The 25,478-nt window shown below is 48.5% G+C and overlaps 1 protein-coding gene across 1 annotated transcript in view; it reads right to left on the reverse strand.

Moving 5' to 3' along the window:
• PARD3B (par-3 family cell polarity regulator beta) overlaps positions 1 to 25,478 on the reverse strand; it is a 343,703-nt gene that overhangs the window by 16,678 nt on the left and 301,547 nt on the right. Inside the window, exons 21-22 of the mRNA XM_026048404.1 lie at positions 21,327 to 21,456; positions 4,004 to 4,083 (exon numbers count right to left, since the gene is read on the reverse strand). Coding sequence (XP_025904189.1) covers positions 4,004 to 4,083; positions 21,327 to 21,456 — 210 coding nt within the window. The remainder of the gene's footprint in view (positions 1 to 4,003; positions 4,084 to 21,326; positions 21,457 to 25,478) is intronic.

Here is a 25,478-nt window from a genome sequence, read left to right on the forward strand (position 1 = left end):
CAGAAATCCTGCCTTTTGATATAAACTTGATTAGCAAAATAAAGGCAAGCAGCTTCAACCGCAGGGATAAAAAATAGAAAGGAAAAAAGAAAGCTAATGAAAGTTGCTATGTAATCCATTCCTTCTCTTTGAGGATCCTTATCTCTTCCTGACATAGGTGTTTCGGAAACTTTGCTTTTGATCCAAGCAGTTGGAAATGTTTTGGACTCGCCTGCCGAGGCCACCTCACACATTGATGGCACGGAGACCCTGGTCCCTGGAGTCAATGCTGTCCTTTGTACGGAAGGATTTCAGTGCTCAAGCTGTTTAGTTTATTGAAAGGGAGGTCATAAGCGATCGCTGCCCAGAAGGACTGAGGGGGAGGGATTTTGCAGACTGCTTAGTTCTTAAAATCCGGCAAAAAATACTCAGTATTTGGAAGCTTAAATTAGACAACTTCAGATGGAAAAAAAAGTAGGCACAATCTTTTTTTTCTTTTTTTTTTTAACTGAAATAAATAAGCTCTTAACAATGTCATGTTCTCCACTAGGTGAAATCTTAATTCTAGGTTAGATGCCTTGGCAGCTGCATCTATAAATTAATGCTATGGATTAAAAGTGAGCTTTGCTTTGATGCAGGAAGACAGAGGGTCTCGGAGGGCTCGGACTAGGTGGTCAAGATGGTCCTTTTGGGCTTCCTACCTGCAAGCTGAGCTTCCCAATTGCAAGTGCCTGTCCCATTCCCTGTGGATATTCCTGCAGACCACTCACTAGTTTGCTCAGCAGCCTCCTCCCAGACACTGAAGCACAGCTGAACTCATCCTCGCAGCCTGAGCTCCTTTTTCCATGCCAGCAGTTATTTCCTACTGCTCTTAAGTGCCTTTGCAGCCCCACCCCTTTCCTTGACCAAAACGCCCGGTTTTCAGTAGCGTGAGATTCCAGAGGAAGTCTGGAATAGCAACTTTCCTTTGGAATCAGCATTTCTCAGCAGGAAGGGGGCTCAGCTTTCTGATCTACACTCGCAACATTGAGCTGAATCCTGCCCCAGTGCCTGCTTAGTCTCTGCTTCTGGTCCCAGCCCTTTCTCTTCCAAGGCCACAGCAAGGGATACATCTTCCACACACGACACTGCTCCAACCAGTGCTGCCTTTGGCAAGATCCTCATGTACGTTAAGCCAGCCTTCCCTAAAAGCCAGCTCAAAAATAAAACTATGAACAGAACAGCTTCAGCTTCCTATCTAGTCCTTAGTTTCATCTGGAAAATATTTTGGATTACATCAGGAGAATGCTAATTTTGAATGCCTTTTTTTGAAAAACTTTTTTTTTTTTTTTTTTTAAAAAAAGGAATAACACAAATATTTTCCTGGCTCCCACACCCTCGCCAGGCTCCTTTTCCCAACAGAATCACCCAGGCGGTGTAAGAATCAAGCCATTCTCTTCCCAAGTGGGAGGATTTAACATCACTTAATAATCCTATTGAGCAGTACTTAGCCTTAGCCGCAGGGCAACGAGCAGCTCTGGAGCGTGAGGAGCTGCATCACTGCAGGAAAACCCCCAAACTGGCTTTGTTTTAGCTAGAAACTTACCTGCACGGCTCAGCTGGCTGCTCATTAAGCCTGTCACACACAAAGCCCCCCTCTAAAGAGACTTTCCTATTATCAGCTTTTAATTAAAAGTGTAACCGTAGCCAGGTGCAGGTCCTGCACCCATGCAAGGCAAAGGGGCCTTGGTGAGCTCAGGGAGGCTGGGGTGCTGCTGCCTGCACTGGGTGGCAAGGGAAACCAAAGCTCTCCTCCCCTCTGAGCAGACCCAAATGCACAACAGGAGGTCAAGAAACCCCAAGACAGGGCACCAGGAATGACTACAAGTTGCTGGGGAGCACAGAGGTGCTCCGGAGGAGCTGCCACCCTGTTGCATTGCCTGGCAGGACAAAAATGCCTATTGCCTTCTCCTGAGTTTTCTTTTCTACTGCTGCCCGTTACAGTAGCGTCCACGGCTCCTCCATGGAAAACAGGTTGGCAACTGGTAGTTTTTACCTGGATTCCTCTGCGCTCCTGGGCACGCGGCCACGCGGCCAAAGAAATCCCTCATTTCCATTAGCGGCTGGCAGCGAGACCGCATCCCCTTTCCTTGGGATTCAGACCTCGCTGGAGCAATCTCGTCATTTTGCCTGCCAGGCCTTAATCACTGCGGTAACGTGAACTGCAAAGCTCGCACGGCGCGAGGGCAGGACGAGGTGCTGGATGTCTGTGCCATCAAGCTGGGCTCCGTCCGCCTCTTCCAAGACCCGGGAGTGACGTTTCCCAGCAAGTTAAATGGGGGTTTTGCAAGAACGTGGTGAAATTTGGACAGAGCTGCTTTGAAAAGGAGTGGTGCGCTGGGGGGCCATGCCAAGGAGGACAAGAGTTTAATAAGGAATGAGGAAGCAGGAGTGCTTGGCTGCTAGGTAAATCCAGGGAATATGCTGCACTTTGCACTGGGAATACTCTGCTTTCGGGTCACCCTAGCTCAAACAGGCTAGAGCAGCAATAAAGGGAATTCTGATGTGAGCGATTAAAGTAATTTCAGGGGGAAATTTCCATCTTAAAACACCTGGAAAAAATAAGGCTGATTAGCTTGGCGGGAAGATGAATAAAAGGAGGCATGATAGAGGAATGCAGAAATTGCTGTAGAGAGTTATGCTGGGCGCCAATTGCTAATTTATTCTTGCAGTTCACAAGGAAGTAGGTACTCGGTAAAAATGAAATTTAAAACAGATAAAAAGACTACGTATAATTAAAGCACACACAACTAGCCTGCAAAAACCACTGCTAAAAACACGAAGGAAGACGTGAGTCTCCTGCTTCACAGGAGAAATTTTCAAAATGATGGCTGAGACAAATGTCATTTGAAGGCAGTAACTAAACCATAGGCACATCCTTTGGTTAAGAAATCACTCACGCTAAAAATGCCTGCCAAAATCCAACATGTTTTTTTTGCAAGACAGCCTCTCTATTGATTACAAAGATAAGATATTCTTTATATTTTCATTTGGAGTTGGATGCAGTGTTGCATATTTCTCAAGAACTCTCTCTTTACGGTAACACCTTCAAATGTAAACAGCTCAGTGGGAAAAAGAGAGAAAAAGAAGAAAAAGAAGCAAAAAGAAAAGGGCATGAGGCACCTTCCAGGCTTTCTTAAAATGCCATCGGTATTTTAGAACTGATTTTAGGATTTTATAACTGAAAATCTCTCCTGATTGTGAGTAACTTTTCTGGCTTTGCTTTTATAGAGGAACTGATGTTGCTTGTAGGTCCAGCGAGTGGACTGGGCGACCTCTTGGGGTGCTCGGATTCCCAGGGGCGTATTTTCCAGCTTGGTTTTCTCCCTGCCGCCGTCTGCCAGCACTGTCTCCTCGGGCGCTCTCTCGCCCCCCTCTCTGGCTTCCCAAATCTCCCTGGCTGCTATTGCAACCCGCACACCGACGCGCTGCTATCTCGCAAGCGCTCCCTTTTTGTCACACCCGGCTGCCTTCAGATTGGAATTGTTCTTCGTGGAGTTGATAAGGATTAAAAATTAAAAGCACCCTTGGAGGATTCGCTCTCATTTCCGCAGTGCTCGGCGGAGCAAGAGAGGGCCCGGGCCTGCCACTCAGCCGGTCCTTGCAGCAGCAGGGAGGCCTCGGTGGCCGTGGCTGCCCTAGCTGGGACTTTCCACAGCAGGACACGGTGGCTGCCAGCTGGGATGAGATCAGTGTGAAGTCGGTCACCGTTACGCCCTGAGGTGACCCGCTGTAACTCTTGCAGCTTCCTTAATGCCATGCTCCTTCCCTGCGGATCGTGACTTTTGCTGACATGTGCAGCGAGGGACGCTTGTTCTCTTTTTACAATCAACTCTCCTAATCATTAATAAAGTTATAAAGAGAGCATTAAACGAGGCAGGGGTGCGAGGCCAAAGCTGCGCTCTCCTCCCCGGCGCTGCCGCTCCAGGCGGGTTCCCTGAGCGCGGCCGAGGGCCGTGTGTGTGTGCGGGGCTCAGCACCATACCTGGGCAGCGACGCGTATTGCCTCTCCATCCCCTCCAAGTGCAGGCTGTAGGAGCTCCCGTCGGGACCCTTCCCAGGCACCTGTGGAGAGGAAGAGCTGTTAGGAGATGAGGATCCGGGGTTCACATGATGCTGCAACATGCCCAAACCCACCCAAGGAAGGCAGGGGCTCAGAGAAGCTGCCAATCCCACACGGAACCTTAGCACTGCCAACAAGGAAGGGCTCCGTGTGATGCCGCTCTCCGCACAGCTCCGCTCTCCTTCGGCTTGCCCGTGGGCCAGGGCCCACCTTGACCACCCTGCTATCCGGAGCTGAGGTAACCGGGCAGACCCGAGCTTCCCGACTCCTGCAGCACAAGCATTCCCACCAAGCTCATTAATCCCAAGTGTATTTATTCTTGGTCTCGGAGTGAGCCCGCGCTCACGTCAAGGCGGCACCCGGGCTTGGCCGGAGAGCGAAATCCGTGCGCGAAGCCTCCAGGCGGGACGTGCGGCGCTGGCTCCAAAGCTTTTAGCGCGCAGGAGCCCTCCCAATTTCACTCACTCAATGCCTGCTGATGGCCCGAAGTGTTAAGAGCCTTGTTAAAATGGAGCTATTAGTCTTTTCCTCCATAAATGCAGGAGGCTCTGGCTGCATTCAGTGTTTCCTACATTAGTATGTATTCCTATTCCGGTGCTGCTGGAATCAGCAGTTTTATAAAGCAATATACTAAGAGGCCATTTAAAATCCCCTTCCCCTTTTACAGATTAATGGCAGAGGGGAAGATTTAATGCCTTTCCAAACATTTTTAACAATTCATTAAAAAGAAAAGAATAAATCACACGGCGCGCTCTGCAAGCGCCTGATTGCAGAACGAGACAAACAAACAAAAAATCAACATGTTTTCCACGTCCCACAGGTTCACGTGCGCTTCTGTCACTCCTGCAGCCTACGCACGGGACGTTCCTGGCACCAAAGCCATTTAGACGCCGCTGCAACGGGAAAGGTTGTGCACCCAGGTGCTGCAAGCCCTTATCTACCTGTGCAAAGCCCTTTTTGGTGCCCTCTCTCGGCAATTACCTAAGTCAAGCTCAATGCGCAGAGCTGCGAGCAGTAACGCCGCTGCTAGGCAAAGTTTAGGAATTAGTCTAGGTAAATACCACTATGTGCTACGCCGGGGTTACTTCAATAGGCACCCAAGACACTCGGAAGCGAAGGAATAATTTAGCAAAGACCTTTCGCTACCTCTCCTTGCTCGGAAGCAAAACAGGGGCAGCCCTCGTGGGGCTGCCGGCGTCTAGAAAATAAGCACCTCTGATTCGAAATGGCCCTCGCTTGAGCGGTGCCTCGCTTTGGACCAGGAATGAAGAAAATCACAATAATTGCCACACATTTCAAGAGGAGGGCAGGAGGCTAAATCGATCATTCATTCACTTTTAGTGGGGGAGAAGTGACACACAGAGAGGATTTATCGAGACAGTCACTTAGGCGGCGAGTCCCAGCCACTTTGGCTGCCCGCACGCCGCTCATTTGGGCTGCTCCGTCATTTCCCCTAATCCAGCAGGTACTCGCTGCCCAATTCCTGCTATTTTACTGCAGGGAGAGGAAAGCAAGTGTAGAGGTGGGTTTGCTCAGCACCAGAGCCAGGTGAAACGCTGCCTTCACCCCAAGTTACCAACGAGGGGCTGTGGGGAGATCTCTGGAGCTAAAGGAGGCATTGGGAGCCCCTCTGCTCTTCCCAGCACCGGCCGGGACCCCGGCACTTCCTCCCACCTCTCCAGAGAAAAGGCAGGGCAGTTACTGTGTAGCTGCTCCTATTTAGCAGCCATCCCCCAAACTTACCAGAAAATAAATGAAAATAACGTATATCTTTACACTGCGAGGCTTCTTTATGGCCCCAAAATATCCCTTTTCCGATGGTTCCCCACAGACCAAATAAAACGAGGTACCCCCCGCCACTTCTGTTTGTATATATGATTTGAGAGACAGTTTCCATAGAAACACCTTGGTGCTGGAGACAATTTTGCTAATTTGGTTCCATCTCGCTGCGAAGTCTCCGCGCCCTATATAAAACCGCGCCGGCTCCACGTCTTTAATTAAAACCTCAGCCCTCTCTCCTCCTTTCCCATCTCCATCTGTCCCTGCGGCAGTGGAAATGCTCCATCCCCGAGCGAGGAGCAAAATGGTGCCCAAAATAAAGAGGCGACGCCGGGGAAGTTGCTAAAATGGAAACCCCTTCTCTTGTGCAGGTTATTTATGCTCCAGAAAGGGCCACACGCTCCCCATCGTGTGCTAGGGATGGTAACGCATCCCTGCGAGGGTGATAGGAAACAGGCACTTGTATTTTTAGGGTTTAAATTAACTACATCAACTTCAAAACACACCGAGAGATCACCTCCTAGTCTGCCGCGTTCTCAAGTAACTAACAAGCAAGACATGAATATGCAAAAATAATGGGGAGGGAGAGAACCACCGAAACAGTCATCATCCCATCAGCGCAATTAAAAGAGCAGGGTGCTTAAATCGAGGCAGGGAAATGCTGGCTTTATTAAAAGCAACACCAAAAAAGAGCAGCTACCTGGGATGAGAGGCAGAAGACAGGGCGAGAAGAGGCAGTTGTGCATGTGTGAGCGCGAGCCACGAGCCGGGCAAGCCGGGAGAGCTGCTTGCAGCACGAGGAAACCTTAGGCAGCAACACATCTCCAACCTGCCAACCTCTCCCTGAGAAAACTTCCCACAAAAAGAGGGCCCTGAACACGCACGTGTAGATCAAACCACAAAGCAAGCACCTCGGACCGGCCAAACGCTGGCACAGAAATCACAAGGCACGGGTAGGATGAACCTGCAGGCAGGTGCCTTGCACCAGCCTGGGGTCTGCCGCCAGGAAACTCTTTGGGGCTGCCAAAGAACATTTCCTCGCAAGCAAGGAAAGGTTTTGCTTCATCCCGAAGCTTGGAACTGCCCTGCAAACTGCTTGGGAGAGCGCCCTGGGGCTGCATTGCGCCCCGGACGCAGAGCGGTGCCGGCGCCCCTGTTCCCTCTCCTGCCGTACACGGGTCCTGTTTTATCCCAGGCTGTTGACCGGCTCCGCAGAGATCAATCCCTTTAAAAACATGATTAGCGTTTCTTAATTCACTTGCATACGAAACACGCCCTCTGCCCTCTCCACTGATCTTGTTCTTTTCTTTCTTACCCCGGGTTTTCGCCCTCGCTGAGCGCTAAGGCCCCTCCAAACATTTCAATTGCGGCGAGGCCGGGCGCGAACCCCAAGGCGCCCGCCAGATAAGCGGCCGCTCAGGAACCTCGTCCCGGCCCATGCGACGGGAGCGACGCGGCGGCGAGCCCCAAGCCTAACCCGGCTGCCTGCGCTCGCAGCGCTCGCCGTGCCGGGGACCGCCAGCAGCTTGTGCCTACGAGCCAGCCGAGACTCCCCTCGGAGCTCCCACCGCGTGTGTTCAGCAGAGTCACCAAGGTTCTCCCCCCTAAAAAGTCATTTTTCACACGAGTGAGGTGCACTCAAAGAGAGGCCCCCGGCATGTGCTCTGCTGGCACCCGAGTGCTTTGACATCCCCCCGCGGAGCCGCTCTCCGCCGGGAAGCCCGTCCGCGCACGTGGCACATGGGCCCGCCGCGGCGCTCACGCCGTTCCTCACCAGTCTTGTGATCATCTGTTAAAGGACTCGATTCAGATGCTGTTTGACCTCTCCTCTCAAAGCTCCCCTTTTGTCTGCGAGCGTTTCTAATCACATGGGCCGCGCTCCAGCATGCCAAAAAGCGCCGGGCGAGAGAGGAATTTGCCCTCTCACCCCCAGGTCTCCCCTCTGCTGAGACACAGTTGGGTTTTGTTTTCAATTAAGGGAAAACCGGAGAGAAGCCGTGCGCGGGAAGAGCCGCTCCACTCGCCACCCCAGTCTCACCGGCTCCGGCGCAGGTGAAACTCCCAACTCTCCCATTTGTTTTTTTTGCACCGTAGTGGCGTGTTCAGCTCTGGTGGCTGCAAAGCGCATTTTAGGGGACTGTTTGACGCACTCGCACGCAGGTCAGTGCTTAAAACGGGGCTCCTGTAACGCACTCAACTGGATGCTCCCTCTGAAATGAATGAGCTTGATCCAAGGTGTCTTTTTAATTGCTCGCTGCTCTGATATCCTAATTATCCCACCCTTCAAGACCTTTGGCGTTTCCACAGACATTACGTTTTCCTCCATCCGTCTTTTTTTTGTGTTTTCCATCAAAAGGTAAAAATTAAAAATTCTAGCAGTGTCCACGATTCAAAAGAATTTTCCTGATGTTTTCCTTCCATACATAAAGAGGGATGTATTTTGCTTTCCTGGTTTTGCAATGAAAGTTGAAACAGTGATTTTGCGTTATTATAACACTCATCATTTCTCCCTCTAATTTGGATGGTTTTTAATAAAGCTCCATTGATTCCACTGAAAGAAATCCCTCCTGGCAAAAGCAGAACACACACGCTGATTGCTAAATATGCGGCAATTATCATATTCAGCAGCGCACTTTAATATCTTATTTATAGATGTATCTATCTATAATTTGCTTTAATTAAGTTGCATTGATTTTAATGACAGAAGCAGTCCTCAAAGAAGGGGCTAACGCTCCACGAGCCCGCCGGTGCCGCCGCACCATTGTACGGCTGAAGGCAGCAGCGCCGTGCCGCGTTTCCACGCTCCTCGCGCTGCTGCCCGGGCTGAGGCGCTGCAAAGGCAACGCCAGACGGGGCTGCTTGCACAAAACCGGGTGGCAAAGCACTTTTTAAAGCCCTGTGAGGTGTCGGACTTACGCACGGGGCAGTTCAAGTGAGTGAGAACGGGAAGGAAACTTTCCCAGTGTCGCCGGTTGGACAAACCTTGTCTTCCTGCCCCATCTCCTCTTTACACGTGTCTTGTGAGGGCAATAGCTGCATGGCCTTAAATCCCTGTCTGATGCCTTGGGAGTTTTGACTCACCTGGCGACTTTTCTGCTTTCCTGGTAGGAGCAGGCGCAGGGTGAACAGCGTGGGAGGGTGACTGGGCAAAGGGGGGCCAGGACGGGGTCCTCGTGGGCTCTGCTTTCGCAGCCCCGCAGAACGTGGAGCGCCCTGCCCTTCACGTGCCCATGAGCACCCACCTCAGGCTCCAGCGTCACGTTCCGAGCTCATTCCGGCAGCCCCTCGACACCATCAGCGCCGGGACTAACGCTGCCAGAAGCCACCTAGGCGGGGACGGTACCGCGGGCGTCCTGGCAGAGCCCCTGTTTCTGCTGGGCGCTGCCACCTCCCTTGGCCCCCGTTCAGGGAAGTCTGCTAAGCGCATATGATGGTGGTTTGTTTTAATTTCAATAGCATTTGATTTCTCTTGGAGGAATTCCCAAAGCTGACATACACCTGCATCTCTCCCTGGCTGTATCTCCTTTTTTTTTTCGGTGAAAACACACCCAGGAAGAACTCCTCCAAGCTCCGTATCCAGCGCTCGCCTCCGTGTGCTCCTCGATGGGCTCTGCCTCTGTGGCTCCAAAGTAACTCTGAGAGGAGACTGGCTCTGTATCGAGGACTTCCAAAACATAAGATCTTTTGAGGTGGCTTTAAAACATTGCTTATCTGCATCTTAATGTATCATTCCAGGTTGTTAGGGACGGGAAAAAAACCCACTAAATGGGAAAAATAAGTGCTCGTTTTTTAAATCTCAGCCTTTTTGGAACATATCAATTTATACACTAATTTCATCAGAATTGTTCACGTTAAAATGCAAGGGCACGATCTCGAAGGGAAAGCGCCCAAATAGTTATGCAAGTGCATTTTCAGCTTCTGGTCATCATTTTTCATTCACTGATTATTGCTTAAGTGTTGATTAATAGTTATGTTCATGCTGCTAGAACGCAGTTCCCTTGGGTAAGAAAAACATCCTTGTCTAAAGGAAAAAGGAGATGGTAATCACACTGTCCTTGCTCTTCCCCGGAGAGAACGCGGCGCGCGCTCCCACGCCGCAGCCGGCCTCGGTTTTGCTGGGGAGCATTTGGATGACTCAAAACATTCCTCATCTCTCTGCCGTGGCTGTTGGAGGGGAGGAAGGGAGCTGCACAGCGGGGCTTAGGGCAGCTGCCTCTATATATGCTCTTATTGTCCCCGTGCCTTCTTGCCATGTGACAAACCCCGGGAGCTCCGAAGGCGACGGCGCTCCGAGCTGGAATGAAGTGGCCCTCGTTACCTCAGGATTTACTTTTCCTCCTCAGCAAGGCTCTACCTTTTGCTCAAGGAGGTGAAACTAATGGCTCAGAGATTTGGAGAATGAGGCAAAATTCCCTATAAAGGCAATAGACTGAGAGAAATACAAACACAGATGGGAACTTTAAAAGGGAAGCAGGCTGTTCCTATAACAGTTTAAAAACATGGCAATTGCAATCGCTCGGCAGCAAACAAGCCCAGCACTTGCTGCATCTCGCAACACCGAGGAGGGAGGAAAATAGCAGAGAGGAGGTGAAGCCCAAACTGCCGAGTGTTCCCCGGCAGGCAGCCCCTCGAAGCCGGTATTCCAGGCGTCCCGCTCGGCCACGTCCTGCTCGCCGCGGCTCCCCGCGACCGTGCAAAATGAGATCATTTCCTGGCCTGTGTCCTGCTCGGTGGGTGGCTTCTTTTTCCATTAGCCCTCTAATATGTTTCGCTTAATTCTACCTCTTAATTGTCCTTAACGAGCACCAGCTTCGCGACACCTCGCTGGCAAACCTCTTCTCAGGGTGCAGATCAAACAGAGGCCTGCGAGGCGAGACCCAAACTTGAAAGGAAGTTCAGAGGAGAGGAGAAGCCCTCGGCGCACATCAGCACGGATCCTGCCCAGCTCCAAGGGCGCTTTTCAATTGCCCTACCACTGAACCAAGCCAAGGCAATTAATCTCTTCCCAGCTACTACAGACAGTGATTTAACTTGTCACCAGGGTCCATCTGCGATGCGGTAACACGGAGGGCCCTATACGGACCCTATACAAGCTCCTGGCTGGGCTAGGGGGGTGCACATCCCTGTGTCCCCCCCTCAGATGAAGGCAGCCCCTGCCTTAGCCTCCGTCTGCAGCGAAGCTGCTTCCCGCTCCTCCCAGCCCTGCATTCTTTGCCTCTCTTCTCACTGTAATTAGTTTACAAGACTGCTTATCCAGATGATTACTGCTTTTAAATGACAGTCGTCTTTTCTTTTGCTCCGGCTCATTGTTGTGTATCATTTTGTCTTGCTATCTGAATACCCAGTTCTCTAAAGCATTTGCTCATTATGTTATCTCCCAACATAAGACATTTTGAAATACTTCATGAGAGGCACGGCACGGAGCAAATTGGATTGGAGTTTGCTCTCCAAGCCAGGGGCTTTCAGCATCTTCCGCCAGCTAAGTCAGCAGAGCTCCTGGCACCCGTGCCAAGGGGTAATGGCCACGCTGCAGCCCGGGCGGGAGCTGGTGCCCTCTTTAGGGAAAACAGGATGACAGGGACAGCACCTAGAAAGCAAACAGGGATCAGCTCGATACCTCCATCGCAACGGGGGCGCCAAACCCACCTGCTCGGCGTTATTTTTGCGGCTTTTACCGCTCCAGATGAAGGTAACGCTAATGGGCCACGGCCCTCTCTGCATCTGGTGCTGGTGCCGAAGGCGGCCGCGGGTCCGCGGGTGTCTGCAGGGGGAGGGAAGAGGGAGGGAAGGGGGAAATAGCAGGGCACGGAACTAAATTGCAGAGCAAGGAGTGGAAATAGACAGTGAAAAGCTTCCTGCAGGCAGGCGGCTTCCCGGGGGAGCGCGAGCCTTTCATTGTCTATAAAATCAAGCCTTGCTGGAGGTCCTCAAAAGGAGAAGGGGTAGCGCCTGGAGGCAGTAAATCTCTCACTGTTGTATTATTACATTCTAAACACTTAGCTACTGTGGAAGCCGGCACGCTGCTTGGAGAGAAGAAAAGGGGGAAGCCGGGGAAAAGGGAACAAAGGCAAGAAGAGGGAGACGGCAATAAAACCGGGGAGGAACCTCCTGCCACAGCGCTCCCCAAGAACAGCTCACATCAAAGAGACACGGCGAAGAGTCAATCGTCACGGAGTTAAAAGTTAACCTCAACTCCTCCTATTGTGGTCCGACACCGCTCCGGAGCGGTATTCTTCCAATTTGAATGGTTCATCTGTAGCGCAGGGTATTAAATCCACCTTAATCCTGTTAAACACAGGAGCCACTAAAGAGCGGCGCTCTCTCAATGGCAGCACGACAAAAGCTCTCCACGCTGCCAATTCAATACGGTGAACAACAACAACAAAAAATCCCAAACCTGGATTAATACTGAGCAAACAACATCAGCATAAGCAGGCTTAGGGGGAGGAATTGCTCTCCATATGCTACGGCATCAGGTTCCTCCGCATCTTCTGAGACTGGTTTCCACGCTGCAGACATTGTTTCTCCTGCTTGCAACTGCTGTTGGGTGGCGACCTTCCTCGCTTGCTGATACCAATTTAGCAGTTGGTAGAGCTGGTGCTGTCTGTTGTTTGCCGGTACCAGATGGATACCAGATGGGGAACTGTGGGCAATGGCTCCTCTGTGCTCCAGTCCCCAAAATCACTGCCTACAGGGTCAGCCCTGTCACCGGACTCCTAAATGGCACTTCAAAGCGGCAATGTGAAAAACCCTCAACATCTGCTCCTTACTCCTAATGACCTTCAAAAAATGTTGCGGGCGCATTTCCCTTCGGCTGGGAAATGCGGCAGAAACACCCGTGCAGATGCTCGCAGCCCTCGGGCTCAGCCCTGGCCCACGGCAGCAACAGGAGCCGCCACCTCAGCTCCCAAAGGCAGCCCTGCACGCGAAGGATCTCCGACACTCCCGTTCCTCCAACAGCTCCGCGACTCACAGACACGCAGCTCACAGACACTTCAGGACACTTTCTCAAACAGGGCCCTCAGCCATCAAGTGGGAGGAGGAGGAAGGGAAAAACTTAAAGTGTCCTTGGAAGGCAGCAGAGATACCTGAGAGCCCAACATGAAGCATGGAGGGAAAACCAAGGTGTGAGCAAGAGCTGGAACAGATCTGATGTAAGCATCAATTTGTGATTGCTCTTGCAGGAAGTTCACCTGGTTGTCAAACTACACGCAGGAGCGGAGAGGTCGGGCCATGGTTTTGAATCCTGCCATTGCAGGTCCCTCCTATGCTATTCAGTGCAACTCCTGCTATTTGTCAGAAGGAGGGGAAAAGAAGTTTATTTAGGACAGCACAGGAGCGTGCAGGTAGTTCTCTAGCCAAGCTCCAGCAGAAGCTGTCTACGGAAAAATACAGCTGACATCAAAGCGCGTTCCCCACCCCCTGTCTTGCTTCATGGAGAAGTTATGATAAACAGGTTATGTGTTCCCTAGGGTTACCATGGAAACTCATTCTTTTCAGGCCATCATTTGCAAAGGTAAAATTTGCATTAAAATGTGATGGAATTTGATTTTGTGCATGTGTGTGTGAAACTCAAGTGGGGTCACGCTACCACACAGGATAGCTATTATTTCAAACTCAGGAGCATACACTGAAGAGTGAGATCTATTAATCCACATAAACACCTCAGTGACCAAATTACAGTTTAATTGCTAACTTGAAAGGTATCTTCATAGCAAATTAAGAGAGATTCTTTGAAAATGAGGTTCAAATGCAAATGGAAATCAGTTAATACTGATCCACTGGTGGGTATCACCAAAGAGCGTCTTGTTAACTTTCACTCAGGGAAAGCTGAATTTAATCATCAGACTGACTTTGCTCTGATGGTGACAGGACAGAGATGGAAGGCACAGGCATGTTTGTCAAATTAGACATTTTTAACACGTCTTGGAAGAGTTATTGTCACCTAGAAGAGGTGTAAAGCGTGCACCTGCTCAGGCCACTGCTCCGCCACGGCCACTCCTGTGGCCCACAGACGCGTGTGGCACCAACCTTCCAACCACAGGAGCGCATCATCTCCAGCAGTACTTCTGAGTCATTGCTCCCAGCCTGGCAAGCAAACAGATAAAAGGACTAAAACCTGAGACAAACAAACAAAATTACCGACCGACTACATTTCAGAAGAGCTGCCAATATTTGTCCTTTCTCACATGCCCGCAATCAGAACATCCACGCTGACTTTCTCCCTGTGAATCCACGATATCGTGGCACAGTGGATTACTTGCACATCATCTGCCTAGGAGAGCAGGGCCTCCTTGGAGCCAGCGCACACATTTCTGCTCCGGAGGCCGCAAGCCAGTGTCACCTGCATTACAGCAACTAGCTCCTACCCGCAGGACTTGGGACATGCAGGTCTTGTCTCACACTGCCACAGGTACCCGCTTACAGATCCAATCTATTAAACAAAGCAGGGACCTGGAAGAAAGTTTAAAAACTCAGAAATGCAGACAGGAATAAAAGCAATTATGAGCTTTTGCAGAATCCCTCAAACCTCGGTATGCCGGTTAGGTGGAAAAGTGTTCCAGTGGGATCACAAACTCAACAAGAGGAGAGCAACCAACACTCCTTTTCCCAAGTCCTGTTTGACTGCGAGGATTGAGGCTGAAAGTCAGAAGGAGCTGGCCTTGAGCAGAGAAGCCAAACTCACGCATGGCACCAGCCTTGCTGAGTGAATAGAGCTCTCTTTTCCCGTACTTTGTGCTTTATTTAATGCATTCTTGATATTAGATTAGCATCTGCACTACAGACCTTAGCCTAGGAACTAATAAAGTTATCCGCCCAATCTCCCTGTGTCTGAGGCAGTGACTTGAGTTTTCATTTTAAATAATTTTAACAGTGTCGCCTGTTTGTTGAGAAAAATAGAGCCTTTATATATTCACAGATAATTGCTTATACGCAGCACCCAGCGATACATTCTAATTACTTTTCACACCTTGGCTGTGAAGAAATCTTGAACTTTTTAGTGTTTTTAACTGCAGGCCAATAACACAGCCAGAACACCCTGACACCCTGCACTACTGAAGCCCGGCCTGCGATACAATTTAACAAGCAATTCTTCTAATGCATTTTGCAGTGAGGGAACTTTAGCAAAACTCTAGACCCAGCGCCTGCGCTTTAGATCTCACATTGCAACAGTGAGAAGATGTGTGTAGATACAGCATGGAAGAAGTCAACCCAGAAAGCAAGAGTTATTGCAAGTCTATTATTTCAGCTGGCTTCTGTCACATACTCAACTATAGCAAATACAAGATCTGTACAATGACCTCAATGGCAACGGGTATTGCTTGACCCAGCTTCTTTCAGCCTCAATCCTGCTCTGCTTAAACTCAGTCACTGTTGCAGTTTGCTTCCTCTTCTTGGTCATTCCTCCTTCCATGACATTAAATGGACAGGTTTTCCCATGCTTTGCCAGCACTACAATGCATTTTAGGGGTACATGCCCCAATAAGGGCAACTGGACAGTGACCGTCATCATTCTTAACAGGTTGCTGTCTGGGACAACAGGAGCTATGCAGCTTTTTGGTATCATCAGTAATGTTCCTGTTGATTAAAATAAATAAATAAATAAGAAAATCAACACCATACTGCACAAGCACATAGCCCAGGGAGACTAGACTGTGAGAAGGGAAAAGGAAGTCGACCTTGTCAGCATCTATTGGGTAATGGGCCCTGGATACCTGCTGGTAAAGGCAAAGACCTCAGGTTGTGCCTCAGAAGGGCGCACATCTGAGGCCCAATGTCAAGCCCAACCAAATGAATACCTAAGCGTGTGCTGAGCTACAAACACGACCTTTGATAGCATTACATACTTGTCCTGTGCTTAAAAGCAAGAGTGGTGCTAGCTGGGGCCTCCTGCCAGCGCCCTGAGGAAGGGGAGGTCAATTTTAGAAAGAAATCTACATTTTTCCCCCTTGCAGTGAAGACCCACGAGCAGCTGCTTTGATTCAACGGTATGTGGGGCCATGACTCGCTGTAGGTCAGGCCTGAGCAGTCACAGGAAAGCCTGTTTCACTGGGGGTGCGGGGAGGCTCAAAGCGCAGCCTATTAGCTCCGGTGACCCCTCACGAAGGCTCGGTGTTAACACCTCAGTCCTCCTCCACCTTCCCCGTGTGAAGCCGCCCGGAGAGGCACGTGCTCCAGGACACGTGTTCACTGCCTGGGCAGCAAGCCAGGAAATCCTCATGCAGGCAGAACATTAGAAAGCAAAGATTTGCCCAAAGCAAAGCCAGCGGTGAAGGAGCTGCAATGATGGCCTCGTCAGGGCCCACAGATCCGCGTGGGGCCTCGCTCCGAAAGAGCCGCTCGTGCGTCCCCAAGGCCAATGGTGGAGAGCCAAGGGCCAAGCACCCAACGCAGCAACTGTGCGCCGTACTTACAGCATGGATTGCTTGTCACTATGCCCTCATCTAATCCACTTCTTCTGTGGGGGTAATGGGAAAGCTGGAGAGTCCGTCCTCCCCGGAATCACCTCCCTGCCTTGAAGCACCACGAACCCCATGTGCGTGAGGAGGCACCTCGCGGAGCATGAAGAGCACGAAGACATGAGCATGTCGGGCTCCCCTCTGCTTCGGAGAGTCTGTGCCAGATTTAACCTTTGTGTAAATAGGAATGACTCCAAACAAGTTATGAGACTCACTCTGTATTACTAGTATTAATGGAATTGCATTTGGCTCTCCTTGCATGTGCCATTTGGAAGAGTTTATTTTTCACATGAGGTTTGGCAGGGATTTCTACACAACAGTTTTCCCCCAAACCTACCCTCAAAGCCAGCCTGCACATTTCAGGCTCTCCGTGTTGCTGGAACAGCTTTCAGAACATACCCCGAGCCGAAACCCTCGCTGCGCAGAGGGAAGTAGTGACCATAAAGAGTTCTTGATTGCCGGCTTAATCATACATCCTAATAAAATATTTTACATCCTCTCTTAATTAATATGCTTTAATAGCACATACACAAAAATATTTCTGACCTGCGGTTTTCAAAGCTGCTATACTCCATGTAATTCATCCTTTTTTTTTTTTTTAATTCAATGTTTTCTACTGACTAAGAGTCCGTGGGCTTTCAGAAAGTCTGGAATTCATAGCAGTTTCTGCTATATGGTTTTACATAGTACATAAAATTGTCATTTCTCCCATTGCGCTAGAAGAGAGGAATGTTATTATTCTAGAAGTTGGAATTTTGGTTTTGGTTTCTAACCGTAATCCAACACAAACGTCTCTGCGTTTCGGGAACCCAACCTATTTGAAACACAACATCCTGAACCTGGAATTAATTGATCACGAAAAGCACAAACAGCTCCTTACTCACTCTGCAGCAAGTATAGAAGAAACCCTTTGACACATTATGGAAAAATAATGCAGTTCTTAACACTCCTTCTCTTTTCTGTTTGATTTTTAGGCTTGGACCCCTGCCAGGCACACAATAAACTACTTGGCCTTTAACACAGCCAGGCATGATTCTTCTTCCACACTCTTAACCGGGACCTAACAAAACTCAATGCATTACAGATTTGCCTCAATCAAAAGGTTCATAGCTAACAGTCAGAGACAGGGCTCCTTATATCTTTGGGTTATTTATCAAGCTACTTATCTGATTTGGAAACGAGAAAGAAAACAGCTCCTCGAATGCTTTAACATGAGGTTGGGTATAAGATCCAGTGAAGCTGACGTGGCTGCTGACAGGTGAAGCACCAGCCGCAGCGTGGCCTGGGTTACAGGCAGTCCTTGAACGTACATAAAAAAGATAAAGTTTCAACAGGAATTTACTGCCACCCTGTCGGAAAGAATTGATGTTTTAAGTAACTGGATTTGCACAGATCTGTAAGGCAATCCAAGCAAATCCTCAAGTAGACGATTAATTCCTCATTATTTAAAAGTCCTTAAAGACAAGTGCACAAACACACAGGGGCGCACAGGCTAGCATTCCGGCTCGACTTGCCAGCTCCTCCTCTCTTCCTCATGATCTTTTATTAGCCGATGACTCCGGAGCCCTGGGACTGCCTCATGCAAAAGCCCTGCGGCTCCTAAGGAGGCTGCTAAGTTGCTGCAGCTTATTGCTTGCATACTTCTCTCAAGGTTTCACTAATACTGCCGCATACCATAATACTAGATAAACATATTACAACTCTTCAGTGCGCCCCGATGCCCTTAGCATTAGGTTTCTATAGAATAACTTCACGAGGACTCTCAGTATCTAGCTGACTCCCTACTAAGACATGGCTATGCAGGCACATGCCTCAGCTCTGTCCTGAGAGCTGATACCTCCGCGTAGACCTTGTGGCTGTCAGAACATTTCACAGTCATCTCACGTTATACTGACAACAACAGGTACTCTCTTTTTTTTTTTTTTTTTTTCTGGACAATATTTATGCTTATCACCAGCCTGTCCTTTGGCTAACTAGGTCTAGCTGAGGTTTACTTTAAGCCTCGTGATCTACCGCATCGAATGTGGTTTATCGTTTATCTCAGTTACACATTGAGGGGGATGGGAGAGGTCCAAAAGATGCAAAACTCAATAATAACCCAAAACACCAAGAAAATGGGAAAGATTTTCCAAGTTTCTGGCTACTTAGCATGGACAGTGCCATATACATATGTCTGTTTATGGAGAAGCACTAAACTGAAATATTCAGCCACTGCTTACCAAAAACAAAGGTGCAAGAGAGCAAGAAGTCATCCAACAACAGATGAGAAGAACAGAGGAGAACTGGAAATGGATGAGGGGGAGGAATGGATGATGAGAGAATAGCAGGCTTATTTGAAATGAATTTTTGACCTTATTTTTAAAACATTTATGGATCCCAATTGCCTGTCATGAGATCATTTTCCCTTACAATGCTGGCTTTTCAGTCGGCTCTGCACTTTAACTTGATTTATCCCACTTTAAAAAAAAAAAAAGTAGCTTGTTAGAAATACCCCCTTCTACTAGAAATTCTGTCCCATTACAGTGTCAGCTAAAGGCCACTTGTCAATGTCAGCTTTATCAGATAGAAATGTGCCTCATGAGTTCTCAGACACTCTTCTGGAGGAGCAGACCCAGGGCCCATTTCTGAGGCTGTTGATTTGCCATGGATAGCGTCTTCTCAAATTATCCTCTGCCGTTTCCTAACTTATCTGCACGTTTCATGAGATGGTGGCTAGTGATTACAGCAGCTGCTGTACATTAGAAAGACATCTTAAAGCAAAGTTGGCTTAGGTGAAGCAGCTGACTGACAAGAGCATAGGAAGAACTAATCGAGTATTAAAAATACATAGGGAGACATAGCATCTCCTTTCCAGCTGCAGCTTCCCTGGTGACATAACCTTCTGTGGGAAGCAAGAACGCTCACACCAGAAGGTTTTCCTCCTCCTCAGCTGTCTGATAGCTCTTTCAAGAGAGACTTGACATCCTAAAGACTAGAACCAGTTTTTATTTAATTACAACTATGCAATTAGTCACCAGCATGTCTCTACACCGATGAGTAAAGGTGGAGAAAATCAGCTGTTGTTCAAGCTGTGTGACCACAGTGCTGCTAAGGGTCAGCAGTCTGAGGTGGGAAACATCGTATTAGTTACAAAATGTCTGGAGGACTGTCCTGGCAAGATGCTTTGGAGACATTTGTTTTCTTTTCAAGATTTCGATTCTATTTTTGTTTCTTCTTCCTTTGAATATATGAAAGTAATGTATATATTTTAAAAGTAAAACCACATGTCAGAGTAAAGTTCAAGAACTTGCAGGAGCCAAAAGAGAGCGAGCTTTGGCCCCGCTGCTGTCCGGACCAAGGCTGCATGAACCGCAGTTTTACTGCGGTGAGAGAGCAGAAGTCTTTGAAATCTGCAAACTCCTTCAGCAGGAGGAACTACTGTTGTGACAGGCCTCCAAGTAGAACAGCCCTTAAGGTAGATTCTGGGTTTAAAGCAGATTGCACTGCTCACAACAGAAATGTTTTAAAATATTCTGCATTTGAAGGAAAAACTGAAACAATCCTGGTGCTGCTCCTGCTAATCAGTTCAAGACTGAGAGATCCAAAGCTCTTTTTCAGGTGCGCTGATGAAGGATAATTCACCTCAGAGGAAAAGCAAAGCTTTGCAAATCAATAATCTCTGGGCATTATACCTAATAGAAAAGGCTTAAAAGGGATTAGCCAGAAGGGGCCTTTGTGAATCTTAGGAAACGACACAGGACCACAAATGGGAACATCCTTTGAGGCTTAATGAAGCTCTATCAGTTTCAGATAGGAAGTGGAAATCTTCGGGTTGCTGCAGACGCCCTGGGCAGGTTTGGGCTCCTGCCGCAAGGTTTTAACACACAGACTATTTGCAACAGTGCTTTAAGGTTAACTTTGCTCAAGTTAATTATTTTGCTGAAGGTGATATTTTTGAGAGTAATACACACAAAATATTTAAATATTGGGGAGCTAACGAGCAAATATATATGCAAATTTATGTAAAAGCATCATTTTTAACTGTATCTTTCTGTGACTTCAATAAAGACTAGTCTCACAGAAAGTATTTTCGACTATCATTCCAGCCACTTCACTTCATCATGTGCACTGATAGCTTTGGGGGCATTAAAAACAACAGTGATGTTAGTACAAACCTCCGATCTATTTTAATCCTAAAGATTGTAACACAGGCCTATCTGTTTTAAGTAAATTTTTAAATACAGCATAAATGGCATCATGTCAAATAATTTTTTAATGCTCATTGATTATATCTACTCTTGAGAAGACAGAACCCAGTCCTGAAAACTGGAGGGGGTGGCACTCCTAAGTGCTGCACTTGGATCCTGTGGGCCATAGCTGTTCCATTTAACACGTTCAAAAATCAGATGCTCTTGATTTTATCACTGGTTCCACCATAGATTACCCAAGAATTTTATGTCTCTCTGTCCCGTGACTCCTAGCTATACAATAGGGAATACGGGGCATCTCTAACAGTTCCTTACCGTTGGGAGAGTATTTTAAGATCCTTTAATGGAAGAAGAGCAAAATATTCCATTTTTCACTTCATAAAAGTGACTGAGGATGTATCCTGGCCAGATTGCTATTGGCTTGCGCGCAGAAGGAAGGGCAGGGGCAGACATGCTTACATTTCCTCCCTCTCACTTTACAGCAGAGCACAGTGAGAGTCTGTTCTTTTAATGCTCTCATTAAACCCAGAGGATGAACTAAGAGAGCACCATAAATCCTGCTGAAAAGCCTTGATGCCACCACATGTGACTGAAAGTCTGGCTGGGCCCACGTATCTCGGGCCTCCCCTGGGACAGAGGAAACCTGGGCCTAAATCAATACAGTGAACAGACGTGTTATTTTTAGCCAGGTTTACAGGCTATGTATGTTTTCTTTTTTGAGGGGGGCATGAAAAGATTTCTGCCTTTCTACAAAGCTCGGGTTCGTGTTGAGTTGACCCAGCAAGGCGTGCGGGGCTGGCGCGGCGCGCCGGGACCTACCCAGCGCTGCTCGTAGTCGGGCGGCCGCGCGCGTCCCGCGTCGTCCTCGTAGAAAGGCAGGCCCTCCCGGCGGGCCTGCTGGTACTCCCTGCGCAGCTTCTGGATACGGTCAGCGGTCACCCCGCCGGTGCTGCGGGACAAGGGGAAAAGACACAGCTTAAACAGAACCCATCTGTACACACACATCCTCAACCTGGGCCACGTGCCCACGCGGGAAGTGCTCGCACCCGCGAGATGGATGGATGCACGTGAGCCTCTGGCTGTGCTGCCCTACACAGGGGCTCGCATCACCCCTAATTTTTGCATCCTCTTGTTGTTAAAGCCCCTAAACGTGAAATTGATCCCCTTTTCTCGAAAAGGCCATCCCTGTCCAAAGAACTTACAATTCCATGACAAGAGACAACAGATGGATGCAGACAGATGGGGGAGCACAAGGAAACTTTTAACATTCCTATGAGCAACTATAAATGGCTATCATATTTTAATAATAATGATGATGATGATAAGCTGCCAGGAAAACGTTTCCTTTTGCTCCCACGCTAAATGTGGAATTTCCCTAAAATTGCATTTTCTCAAGGTAGAGAATAGACTGTATTCACACAGAAGCACAGAAAAGGTTTTATCTCAGAAGAGACAGCCTCCCTCCCCGTTTCGCAAAGAACTAAAACATCAGCCACGAAAACACAGCAGAGGCAAAAGAGACGGGAGAGCACACCATCAAATCCCAACACCGTTTCTTAAGTGGCAATTAGGCAGGAATCCAACAAAGACTTGCTTGTGTGGGAGCCGCGTGCGCCTCAGTCTGCCTCGGCAAGGCCACCGGGGCTGCTCGGGCTGTCCGGCTAAACACGCGCGTGTCGCTGTGGGCTGCGAGCCCCCCAACTCCTCCAAAACCCTGCGCTGGGCCGACACAGCCAGAAACAGGACCTGGAAGGCTCCAGTATCCTCAGGCAACCCCCAAATTCCCAAGAATAAGACTTCAGTAGTACAGCCACGCTGAAAACGGGTAAACTAGGAGCCTCCTGCAGCTATTTGTGGCCTGGGGCAGCTACTGGCTGTGTGGCTCAGCCGGGCTCACCAGCAGCCACAGGAGATTCGTGTATAACTCATCCGGGGCCACCTAAACCCACACCAATAAAACCCGGTTGCTGCAGCACTTCCCCACATACTCTCTTCCTTCGCAGCCTTAACTCTGCCCCTCAGACTGCAGCAGGACAGATTAACCCCAGGATTTAATTACCTTTAATTTAACCACTTCCCATGGAGCTTCCTGTCACATCACCTTCCGCTGTGTTTGCCAGATCCCATGGAAGCCATTTACAGGATTTTTCCCAACAAACTGAATTTATAAAGCACAAGCAAAAGACTGGACATTATCCCATCAGTTCAATAATAAACAGTTTCCAGGATCCAATGACCATCTAGATTGGTGGCTAGATTAGGTTAGAAATTAATTTCCAGCAAGGGGAGATTTCAAGCAATGGAGCAGGCAGCCAGCCCTGGGAATGTTTGCTTGCAGCACCGGGATGTTTCCATGAGAAACAAACACTGGAATGAGTAGCTTCCCTGGCTCCGAAGCGATTCGGGCCCCTCTCCTCTACAGAGCCCCGAGGTCTCCAGCTTCTTTGGCTTCCCAAGCACAGGAGATGTTTCTCATCATCTGCCAGGACGGCGCAGAAAGCTTGCACAAATTCTGCGGCTTATTAAATAAAAGAGCACATTCCTGCTTTTTTCCTCCTGACGCTTTCCACAGTCCTTGTAGGTGAACAACTTCACGTGTGAAATCTCATTAACTGGTGGAGAGTCTCTGTGGTCTATAGGACACTGGGATGGGGACTGGCTAGTGGGGATGCCACTTGGACACTGAACTCTGGACCACGACGCAGGAGCGACACGATGCTTGTGAAAGCTCCTGACCAAATTGTGTCTACAGAAAATCAAGAGTTTATAATTTGGGCTGCCACCATGCAGAAGAGGCCCAAAGGGCAACGCTGTCCTTGTTGCTTGGCCAACGTCTTGACTTCCAAAGCTGCCGAAGCCAAGAGGGGCAAACAAGGAAACCCGGGCAGCATCTGGTTTGAGTCATGATGCTCTGGCTCGCTGCAGCTCTCTGCAAACTGTATTAACACCTCTGACCAGTGGTCTCACTGCCACATACCCCTTTTCACCTCCAAGTATTTTTGGCTGAAGAGGTAATCTGAAAATAGCACAAAGCTTTTTTCTTTTTTTGTGAGGGAAACTTGAGATTCATTCATTCATGCAAGCAGAGTGTCAACCGCTGTGAGAGGCATCAACAGCAGCCTGGGCTCCACTGCTGCAGGTCTCCTCTAGAGGAGCTTCCTTCTGCTGAAGCCCAGCCAGGCAGCACGGAGGAGGAGCTGCAGGACAAAGCGAGATTGATAATGCAGATATTAGAAGTCCAGTCTTGACAGCTTTCTCTTCGGCAAAGCTCTGCCATGGCCATATTGAAGTACCAACCCTGCCCATGAGAATGAGCAGGATCGTTCCAATGAAAGATGGCACCAAATGGAAATGTATCCATCGGGATTAGTGTGAAAACACAAGCATAACCTCTGTGGAAACAAGCAGCTCCACAAAGCTGGAATTTCTGTGTCTCTCGTGGATTCTCTGGTGTCTGATAATGTGCTCGAGTTCATGACACGTCTGTCAAATCGGACCAAGACTGACCAGCGTGTCTAGAAGTTGTTAGAAAGGTGTGAATGTGTCTGGGGGACCAGCCCGGCAGAGGCAGCATCAGCACAACAGCAGCTTCGTTTTCCTAGGAAAAGCTTAGGATGCAACAACAACTCTTCTTCCCCTCCATCAGAGCCTACAGGCACAAATCTGAAAGCCTGGCTTCTGAAGGAGCTGTGCCTGCAGCTTCCCATGGAAGTTCTACCCACTCCTGAGTGACGTGAGATGAATGCGATGCCCTGTGCAATGATCATGAAACAGGTCTGAATTGCAAGTTGGCTCCCGACAATTATGTGAATATATGAACCACATTCAGACTCACCAGATGAATTCAATCAGCACTGTGCAAATATCGCATACATAATCTATTAGTTTACCCCAAAGAAACTGAAGCATTGAATTCAAACAGAATGAAGTCATCAGTAATATAAAAAAGAAACCGATAAGGCAATATTAAAAAAAAAAAAAAAAAAACACAATTTTCCAAGATTTGCAGAGAAGATCATACATTGACCGCAAACTATTCTCTCATCTGCCTATAAATACATAATTAAAAAATATTGGTTTCAATCAGATAGCAGGTCTCAGACAAGGGAAAGATATATGAATACGGGTCCAACTGTTTAGGATGCCAAACTATTTACACCACAAAGGAACCTGAACATACAGAAGAAATACAGAAACAAATACTACCGTTAGAGTCGATTTATTTTAAGGAGACTTGGTGCAGTTTTTCACAAAGCCTCCTAAGGGCAGGTGACAGATTTCTTTTACAGCAGCTTTACACTGAATGCAGTGGTCCCTCCTTGAGGAGCTGTAACTATTAACAGTCCTCATCACGTCTGCAATTTAATGCAAAACTCCCTTCTCTGCCACGTATTGGAAGTCCAGTCCACAGGAATTCACAACTGCACGCTTCCCATTGCCCCCCAACTCAACGCAACTCAACGCAACTCAACTCCATGCAACACAACTGAACTCAACACAACTCTGCAGGCTCACAGGCACAATTAACTGACCCACCAATTCCTCAGGCATCACGATGAAGCTGTGAGAGAACCATCCACCACCCTGCAAGGGAACAGGAGACTCGACAGTGTTCGACAGCTGCCCTCATGCAAGGAGGCAGAAGTGGCTGATGCTGGGATGCAAGCTGGAGCTTTTGGGGGAAAGTTTTTAAAGAATATCTAGGTAGTGGATAACCTCTGAGAAACTTTATATAGACTTTAGTGAAGATTCAAATATTGATTTCATTCACCTGCATTTGCCAGAGTCACCGCACAGGCTCTGTTCTGCTTACTGCAATTTTAAAGAGAATTATTTTTTAAAGTGGAGTTGGGTTGCCTCTCATGGTGCAGGAGTCTCCTTAGATGAGCGCAGTTTCTCATAACTTTTCTTCCGTGTGTTGTGAATGGAGAAGAGAGGGTATCTATGCTCTTGCATTTCCCTGGTGGCAGG

Source organism: Nothoprocta perdicaria, unplaced genomic scaffold (genome assembly GCF_003342845.1).
Source record: "Nothoprocta perdicaria isolate Ctin4 unplaced genomic scaffold, notPer1 scaffold_11, whole genome shotgun sequence".
Classification (NCBI taxonomy): domain Eukaryota; kingdom Metazoa; phylum Chordata; class Aves; order Tinamiformes; family Tinamidae; genus Nothoprocta; species Nothoprocta perdicaria.